The sequence below is a fragment of the Malaya genurostris genome, chromosome 2, assembly GCF_030247185.1.
Source record: "Malaya genurostris strain Urasoe2022 chromosome 2, Malgen_1.1, whole genome shotgun sequence".
Classification (NCBI taxonomy): Eukaryota; Metazoa; Arthropoda; class Insecta; order Diptera; family Culicidae; genus Malaya; species Malaya genurostris.
The window spans coordinates 322,181,928-322,191,769 of record NC_080571.1 but is presented as its reverse complement, the minus strand read 5'-3'; the positions used below and the strand labels follow the sequence as shown (position 1 = coordinate 322,191,769).

At 37.6% G+C, this 9,842-nt stretch overlaps 1 protein-coding gene across 2 annotated transcripts; it reads right to left on the bottom strand.

Annotated features, from left to right (window-relative positions):
• Positions 1–2,647: 2,647 nt before the first annotated feature.
• LOC131431314 (transmembrane protein 184C) lies at positions 2,648–9,243 on the bottom strand. 2 transcript variants are annotated; one of them, XM_058596945.1, is made up of 6 exons: positions 8,879–9,243; positions 8,586–8,812; positions 5,658–5,694; positions 5,314–5,591; positions 5,042–5,248; positions 2,648–4,973 (listed from the first exon to the last, which is right to left on the bottom strand). In XM_058596945.1, the coding sequence occupies exons 3-6, from the start codon at positions 5,682–5,684 to the stop codon at positions 4,031–4,033; spliced, it is 1,455 nt and encodes a 484-aa protein (XP_058452928.1). In that variant the 5' UTR covers positions 5,685–5,694; positions 8,586–8,812; positions 8,879–9,243; the 3' UTR covers positions 2,648–4,030. The 2 variants fall into 2 exon arrangements, with proteins under 2 accessions (XP_058452928.1, XP_058452927.1); XM_058596944.1 differs by having other exon boundaries at positions 8,586–9,243.
• Between the last annotated feature and the right edge of the window lie 599 nt (positions 9,244–9,842).

The window sequence follows — 9,842 nt, the reverse complement described above, 5'->3', positions numbered from 1 at the left end:
TGTAAAAATCAGCATAAATCAAGTAACACATCATAACGCGTCGATTATGATAAAGAATAAATACAGCTAAAAGCTGTCATTAGTTTTTGAGTTATCAAGTAGTTCGGATCGGTTTTTGGTTGCAGCTGAGAAATTCCTGGTTCACCTCATCTTCCTGGCTCCTGGAAAGTTCGTTGACCCTTCTGAACAGTTTGGGTTCATTGGCCGGTCGTTTTGCTAATTGGTGAGTTAGCTTCTTATTGTCAAAAAGTGATAGACTTGACACTGCCGAGGAATACGCGCATCAGCTGGAGCTAGCGCTACCAAAGGAAGAGCAGCTTGACGCGACGACTCTTAAAGACGGCTGGAGGAATATAAGGTCCGCCGTGAGTAGCACTGCTTCAACCGTACTAGGAACGAGGTTATCGAATCGAGGAAATGACTGGTTTGACGGCGAATATCAACAGTTAGTCGAAGAGAAGAATGCAGCAATGGCGAGGATGCTGCAACACCGCACGAGAGCGAACGAGGAACGATACAGACAGGCGCGGAACAGACAGAACACGGCTTTCCGGAGGTAAAAGCGTCACCAGGGAGACCAAAATCGCGAAGCGATGGAACAGCTGTACCGCACAAATGACACACGGAAGTTCTAGGAGAAGGTGAACCGCTCACGTAGAGGCTACACGCCACAGGCCAAAATGTGCAGAGATATCAGTGGTAACCTTCTGGGTGCACGCTCAGCCGACGACAGATTCCTAGCACCTGATCTGTCGGAGATAAGTAAGGAGATCGGCAAGCTGAGGAACAACAAAATCGCGGCAATGACCAGTTTCCAGGCGAGCTCAAACATGGAGGAGAGACACTGGCTAGAGCACTGTACTGGATGATTTCTAAGATTTGGGAGGAGGAGATTCTACCGCAGGAATGGATGGAAGGAGTGGTATGTATACCATTTACAAAAAGGGTGATAAGCTAGATTGTTTCAATTACCGCGCAATCACATTGCTGAACCGCCTACAAGGTATTCTCCTAAATCCTTTGCCGTCGTCTATCACCAATAGCTAAGGAATTCGCAGGGCCGTACCAAGCGGGATTTACTGGAGCCCGTGCCACTACGGATCACATATTCGTGTCAAGACAAATACTCCAGAAGTGTCGTGAATACAACTTTCCCACGCATCACCTATTCATTGACTTCAAAGCGGCATACGACACAATCGATCAAGAACTGCTATGGCAGATGATGCACGAATACGGTTTCCCGGATAAACTGATGCGATTGGTCAAAGCAACGATGGATAGAGTGATGTGCTACGTCTGAGTTTCTGGGACGCTCTCGAGTCCCTTCGAATCTCGGAGAGGGCTACGTCAAGGTGATGGAATCTCGGAGAGGGCTACGTCAAGGTGATGGACTCTCTTGTATCTTGTTCAATATTGCCTTGGAATGTGTGATTCGAAGAGCGAGGATCGACACGAGGGGCACGATCATCCGAAAGTCCGTACAATTTTTTGGCTTAGCTGACGACGTTAATATTGTGACACGTAGCCGCATAGGACTGGCTAGAAATTCGTTGAAAACAAAATACATGAGAGGAAGCTGCTCTGCTACCACGAATGTTGATTGACGATGACGATACCGAGGTGGTTGATGAGTTTGTGTTTTTGGGCTCACTGGTAACCGCCGATAATGACACCAGCAGAAATTCAGAGACGTATTTTGGCAAGGAATCGAGCGAACTTTGGACCCAGAAAAAGCCATCACGAAATTGGCCATTTACTAATATATGAATAATATAAATATTATAAAACGTGTAAGTAGTGTTGACAGCTTTGATAGTTAGTGTTCGAAATTTCAAGTGTTCCCGAACGAATCATACAAGTCGATCGGAATAAAGAATGCAAAATTCGAACTCGAACGAAAGTGTAGATTCGTTCGTATCACAAATCCGTCGGATTGCAGAATCGGGGTGAACATCTAACGGCTACGATGGGTTGGTCTTGTCATTAGGATGCCGGACGACAGTCCAGTGGAAACGGTTCTTGAATCTAATCTGGCTGGGACAAGAAGAAGAGGAGCGGAGCGAGCAAGGTGGATCGATCAAGTGGATCTACGAAGCATCCGTGCCTTGAGCGGCTGGCGACGAGCAACCATGGACCGAGTTATGTGAAGACGTGTGCTTGATACAGCTAAGAACACCCCAGGACTATAGATGTTAGGTAAGGTAATTACTGAGCTTTAGAGTCTATAGGATCTCCAGACGAATTCTGGTTGAAAAATAGTCAGTTTCTCCACACTTTTAACTTTAAACCCCGGGCGCGAAAATATAGTTCCTCCGATTGAGCTAAAATTTTGCATAGTTCTTATGGGACCTTAAAGAAAAACGAAAAGTTTGGTGGAGTGAGAAAATAAACCTTTTCATTTTTTTTTTCATAAAATCTTGTCCCACCCTACTGGGAATATTATGAAAATAACGGTAAAAAGCCCAGTGCAAATGGTTATTGAATCGGATCCGATAGGAACAAAAAAAACAGAAGTACAGCGAGCCAGTGAATCGATCAAGTAAAGGGAGATTTGAGATTTATTGCCAGTATTTTGTTCCATTGAAATTTTTGAAGCAAAACTAGGAAGTGATACTCTTTCACGGACACAATTAAACATTATAGATAGTTTTTTATTATTCGTTCTACATATATTCCAAGCAGCCATTCTGTAATAGATATATGTACCAAATTCGATAAAGCGACCGTTTCTTTAAAATTTGTTATCAAATCAATCTTGGGAAAAAATAAATATATTTAGCGATTTGTTGACCCCATTCACGATATCTTTTCAGGATACGTCTTTTTCTTTTCTTTTAACTAGATCGAGCTTGCTTTTAACCCGTCATCTAACAAAAATCCAGATTTGAGGAAATCATGAAAATATTTAAAATTTCTTATAGTTTTCGTGAGGTTTTTTCAGCTATAGGTTAAATATAAATATCTCGTTAATGCACTGTGTAAAATAATCGTTCTTAACAGTAGCTGTCGAAGTTTCTTGAGATTTCCATTTTTATTCCGTCCATATGAGACAATGCTACATATTTGCATTTGCCAATCACAAAAATTGATCTGTCAAATTTCGTGATGAACAATATAATGTTATACATTAGGCGTAAATAAGTATCACGGCATTGAATTTTGAGTAGGGTGCCTTTCACTTGGACTACCTGCTTTTAGATTCCAATTTAACTTTTGTTCGTTTTTTTCCAGAATGTATTTATTAAACACTAGGGATTTGTTTCCCTTTTATTCCACTCCATCAATGTACGTATACTTATTTGTATTTCGGTCACTATTTTTAACCTCCAACAGTTTTCGGCCAATACAATGTAATGTATCTGGGCTTGTGGCTAGTACTGTTGACTTATGGTGACATGAATACCGATAACGCAATGCATTCAAGAGGAAAATAAATCCATAGTGTAAAGTAAATATTGTGTTTAAGTTAATGTAGCAGAGATCTTTTTGATACAATTGCACACCTATACATAAACATCTAGCATTTTTTTGTGTCACAGTATCTGATAACACTTTGAAAATCGTTACAGAAGTGTCTCTACTAGATGATTTTTTTCTTCGTGCCTTTATCTGGATTTCCAATAAAGATGCAAGCAACGTCGATTTATTCTATTATTTTAGGATAAATAGCTGATACTTTCAATTGACACAACCAAAATCGATGGCAGTACTTCATTACTAGCTTCATTTATTGTGATTGTAACAGTCTAATTGAAAATTATGCAAACGAATCCTAAGAAAACTGTTATCCTAATTAGTTAGATACAATACAGGTAAATCAACCGACATCTACTTTTCGTTTATTTACAGTAACCTGCAGCAAAACTAAATATATTATAAATATTGACTAAAATTTGTAAACTATACTTTTTCACCATCATTTGGCATTCGCTGATAAATTATGCTAATTCGTAGAAATGAGTTACTTGATCGCAGTGTTATTACATGTAGGAATCACTAGTATAAAATTTACCTAAATTTGATATATTCACGCTCGCCGATCCGGTTGATAGTTGATCCGATCGTTGCCCAGTCCTTTCACGTCAATTCCCAGATCTTCGTCAGGTGTGCTCAGCCAATCGCTGTTGTTGCTCTCCGATTTCCTTAGATTGGATTCCGACGTGGATGCCGTATTGTTCGTCGTGTTTACCGATGATCGCTCACTGGCAGTATTGGCAACAGTTTTCTGATTGGAACCGCTGGAAGTGGTGACTTCACTTTTAATAGAGTTCAAATTGTCATTGCTTGACGCGCTTGTCAGCATGAAATTTTTTTGATACTGACTGAAATTGCTGGTGGCTTTGGGAGCCCCTTCGTGGGGTGTCTCCACGAGTTTATCCATCTTTGGTTTTACTATGCTAATACCACTGTCCAGCGTTCCGTAGCGGTATTGCGATGACTTAGGAACGTTTGAGTACATCTGACTGCTCAACTGATTAATTCCGCTTTGATAACAGTGACCTGCACTAGAACTACTCGAGGCATTACCACCCATTGTCGGTACCAAGTACTCACGTTCCGAGCCTCCCCCGATGTCACACAGTCCACTGCCTCCTCGGGGGGTTTGATAAGTTGTTCTACCCCGTAACCGCCGGCTCAACGAGCTTCCCATCACACCAAAATGTTCACTGACGTCCTGATGAACATCCGACATGTCCAGCATGTTCAGCAACGCACTGTACCACGATGTATTGCTATTTCCATTTATACTACTACCGAAACCACTACTCATGCTATGGAATGGAATATTCATTTCGTATGGTTGATGAGAAAAACTGTAGTGATGAGCCAGAGCTGCCAAGAACATCTCAATACAAATCAGAAAATTTTGCAACTTTGAGGATAGTAGCTTGGGATCATCGGATTTTTCCGAACCAAAAATATCGGTGATGAATCCGAAATACACTAACATGTAGATGATCACCCCTTGGCTGAGAGAACAAACATTAACGAATTAGCACGAACATTTAAACTACGAATATCCAAGATAAAAACTTACAAAAACGAGAAGAATATCACTGTTTTAATGCAAAGAAATTTGCAGATAGGTTGCATCGGTTTCAACTCGTCCTTGTTAGCCTTGTAGAACAGCATCAGGCAGTACATGGCGATAAATTGAGAACAATTGTTGATGAAAACTATGTACAGAAATGCCACATCTGTTTCGAACAGTCCTTCCCCGTAGACACCGTTAACCTCGCAAATGCTGTGAAATATAGTTCCAAACTGTAGAAACGATCATCGCGAGCAAAAGAAAAAATAAATACTCACTAAGCCACAAAGGTTGTTATTGGTCGTACCACGGTGTACTGTAAGATGCCATGTTTGCAGTTGTGTACAAATTCCCGTCCCGGCGGCCATGGAGTCAAACAGCATAAGGGAAAGAAATGCTTCACCGGATCCTTGTACTCCAGCGTGCGCTCCAGATCCATCTCCAGGTTCAGGTAGTTCAGCAGATATTTCATAAAGTTGTATATTACGTACGCTTCATAGCACTCTCGAATACTGTCCATGTAAATTGAATGTTCCGGAAAGATCAAGCACAGCCACTAGAACGGAATGAGTTTGATAAGCTAAGTATAGCGAAAAACGATCGGATATTCAAAATAGCTTACCGCATTCAAAGCATAAATAGGCACCATCCAAAGTATTCTGAGAAAAAAATAACAAAAATAAATAGAAGTGCTGGACGTTTTTACTTTATCCAAATTTCACTTCGCTTAAATGAATTTATTGTGAAATCGTTTGAAAAGGTTATAACGGTTTTCAACAGTAATATAAATTGCATATGAATGGAAACGGAAAAGTCGTGTATCTCACAGCAAACGATAATTTATATGAAATTGATACTTTCAACTTTAAAGTTTTCTTACATTTTCTTATATTAACAAACCATGGTATTTTTCATTTGACCAACCAATTCCACAGCGGAAATAAGTCATTCTCAATCGGAACTATTCGGTTAAATACTATTTATTGTATTTTGATGACAAAATATATTTTCCACTGTGCAATATGTTTTTCTTATGTTAGTTTCTGCTGCTAAATGATGAATTTATTCAAACTGTACACTTGATTCTTTTCCGAAAAATTTTTGAGGGAAAAAATTAAGCTTTTAATTATTACGATACTTAACAACCTACATTAGTTATTACGATACTTAACAACCTCATTGTAAAAAGTTTGTGTACAATCCATTGAATACACTGACGAAAATTAGTACGAAAACTCAACCGACTCCAGCATAGTTTATACAGAATATTGAAATGTCTACTTATGTTCAATGGAAAAGTTTCAATGAATATGTAACAATAAATCTTATGGTTTCTCTGCAGCATTGTCTCAGGTGTCTAAGTGGTATATGTGAAAACCTTGCTCTCGGCATCTTAAAACTAAAGCAGAGTGCCTCATTAAATATATTATTTTTACTACCATGGAGTGGGAAGGTAAGTTTCTTGAGACATTATCAACTATTCAACCAATTGTCTTTCAGTTATTTTAGTCAATGGCAAGAAGCCAGAAGAAACTATCTTTGATCCGCATACGTACGACCAATGTTGCGACATGTTTTACAGTTCGGAATTTATTTCAAAGAAAAATAGCACGCTCGGTATTTTCTGGTGCAATCAGTGTAAGTGGATTTACATAAATTCGGCAATAAATCATTCGATTATTATGAACCGTTTTATCAACAGCAAAAATACGACCAACTTCGAAAAGCAGATCAAAACTTGAAAAAACTGTCGTCGTAATGGTTAGAAGCAAAGCGTTCCAGATGAATCGGGTGATAGTGCTGATTGGTTTAAAATATATTAATTATAATTATAATAACACGTATGCAAAAATAAACCATATTTAAATTTGAACAAATATATTTTTATTTTTGTTAAATAAATACTTCTTCTTTCAATGTTATAGTTTTTATTAATTCAGTGAAAATGTTTTTAAAAAATCTAAATCCATTAAATGAAAACAAATTGCAGCTTCAACAAATTCTATTCATTAAATTAACTTTTTTTTAATGATTTTGTTACTATTTTAATAAAATAAATTGAAATTTCCCAAACTTTATTATTCGTACAATATTTCATAGTTTTATTAGACATCCTGCGGTGCCAGCCCAAAACACTCTTGCGAATAATCTTATCAATTTTTGTAAACTATAGTATACGCCAAAACCCGTTCCAACATCTTGGTTGACGAAAGTGTGTGGGACATTCTTCGTCATATTTTTCTTATCAAATCTGATCATTTCCACCTTTGTTAGAAGCACTTACATATCAGTTCATCGATTTTGAAAAATATCCATATACTGTGATACCTTTTCGACACTTTGACCAGTTCTTATTCATACTCATTGAACTCCAATGCAATTGTAAAAAAATTCAACTGTTATAGAAATGTTAAAAAATGGAAGTGAAGCATACTTAAAACTTTTTTTAATTGTAGGTCATTTGCATTTTAATTTATTTTCATTTCCAGCTGTATAATTTCAATTTTAATTCATCTTAATATCATCCGCATTACAAGGACTCCGTAATACATAAAACTACATGAAAATCTTATTAATATCATCCGACGATTGGTGTAGATTAAATTCATTCGGTTTATGGTATGCGATTATATGTACGAACATCATACGCACTACAAAATGAATAGTATTTCCTATATGGCTGCTGTGATGATTAATTTTGAAACGAAAATCATCTACATTTTGGATTCATTCAATTTATAAGTGTATGTGCTTCAAAAAAATTTTCAATGATATTCATACAAATCAATTTATTTTTGGCAGAGGGGAATGGCCGATTTATTAAAACCATCTGAAAATCGTTATGGAGATCGGATGAAGCAAAAACCATTCAGCTTGTGGCCGGTAAATTCTTTCAGTGCAATTCAATAACAGTCTAAATTGTACTACCACCTATAGTACAAGTTAAACCACTGTACCTGAGTTGAAAAAGAAAATTACTAAATCTTGTTTCGAGGTGAATATTTTAAAATGTTGCTGTCTGACCTTCATTCAATATAAGTTACTGATGATCAGTTCATTACCGAGTCACAATCACATCTACGAAACAAACATACCAAAGTACTATTCACATTGGAGTACAGTTTCAAGTGCAAGATTATGTTACCAGCTTGAAAACTTAGCTCCCACGAGATAAGATGCATGCTAAGACAACACCCACGACGAAGGGGAATGGAAAACAGTCCAGACATTTACGAGCGCAACGTAATTTAATCTTGGTTGAGAGAGAGAAAGAGATAACGTTTATGCACGAGTTGATCGTCGCATTAAAAAATCGTAAAGAACCTGCATTTCAATGGCACATTAATCAGCGAAAACATATGATAATGTAATCTACCGAACATTTTAACTTTCCTCGCATCAAATGTTACGCACATGAACTTATTATATATGAGATTATTTACGACGAGCTAGTTTCTGGAATAGTGTAGTTATGTCGTTTTCGCTTGAAAACTAATCCAGTCGAAACCGCTACAAGTCTCGACGATTTCACTGAAAAACAATTTCCTACCTGATAATGTGTTTCTGCAAAATTGGCTTCGTAAAATGCACGATGTGTTGTGTAATTTGCCAGATTGAGATTGGCAATGCCGAAATGACAAAAAGTCCGCCGATGAGAATGAGCTGATCTTTGCGAGTGAAGCCATCCTTAACCGAGTTGATGATCAGCAACGGGACAACGATTATGACAAATAGCACGTACGTCACAATCAACAGAGGCCGGATCCAGCTTCGCCACTGGGAACAGAAGCCGTGTAGTTTAGAAATGCACATACTTCTCCTCGAAAACGTTACAAAAGAAACCTAAAAAGGATGTTTTTCCTTAGGTTAGGTGTCCACCATGATTATATGCACCTTCGCTTTCGTTTTCACAAGGTTTGTTTTATTGATTGCCCGATATAAATTTAACTTTCACACTCGTAAATTACTTGAAAATGTTAGTATTGAGCACTCATTATCGTTTTCACTAACATTGAGCTCGACGGAATGATCAATTTAACAATTCACAACATATTTTTCTCATGTAAAGCTCTTACGCTTACGCGACATAACAATAAACTGCACTGATGAATGACGAAATAGAAAAACACCAGGCTTATAATGCATTTGCACAGGCTAGTCAAAATATTTTGATTCCCACTACTCTCATGTACTGCAATCACACGCAATTTCACTCTCTCAAAATCAGCTGTTCTTCAAAGGAGGGCGAAACTAACAATGACAGCAAATGAAGAAAAACATCGATGAATATTTCAGCTTAGGTTTAAATTCCAGACCAATTTTTGATGTCGATGAATTGTTGGTTTATCTTTAAAATGATTGTAAATGTTTTTAATTTCATCCTACATCCACTGAATAAATCAACATAAAAAGAGTTTCACATTTTTTCGATTTGTTTGCTTTAATGTATCCTGTCACCCTGTGTGAATAATAACATTACGCTCTCACGCATTTTTCGATTTCATTTATTATTTCCAGTAGTGAAAATTTCGGACACCATCTAAAAAAACGAAAAGGATAAAGTTTCGCCCTTCCTTTCTAGCAATTGAAAGTTCGCCCTACGGAACACGGACGGCGCAAGTTACGAAAACAAATGGCATGACAGCTTCGCTCGTTTTGTAGAATTCCAATTTTTAAGCAAAATTGCTGGATTTTGAAGCATTTATTAGTAGAAAGGAGAAACTCGAATTATTTATACTTTTGTAAGATTCGCCCTTCTTGGAAAAGCCGCTGGAATATGAAAACTCCGAAATTTGACGTTTGTTTG

Coding starts and splice junctions, on each gene's coding strand:
- LOC131431314 (XM_058596944.1), bottom strand. CDS start 8,848: ATGTGCATTTCTAAACTACACGGCTTCTGTTCCCAGTGGCGAAGCTGG. Junction 5,695..8,585: donor TTGCAGAAACACATTATCAG/GTAGGAAATTGT, acceptor TTTTTTTCTCAG/AATACTTTGGATGGTGCCTA. Junction 5,249..5,313: donor ATAACAACCTTTGTGGCTTA/GTGAGTATTTAT, acceptor TATATTTCACAG/CATTTGCGAGGTTAACGGTG.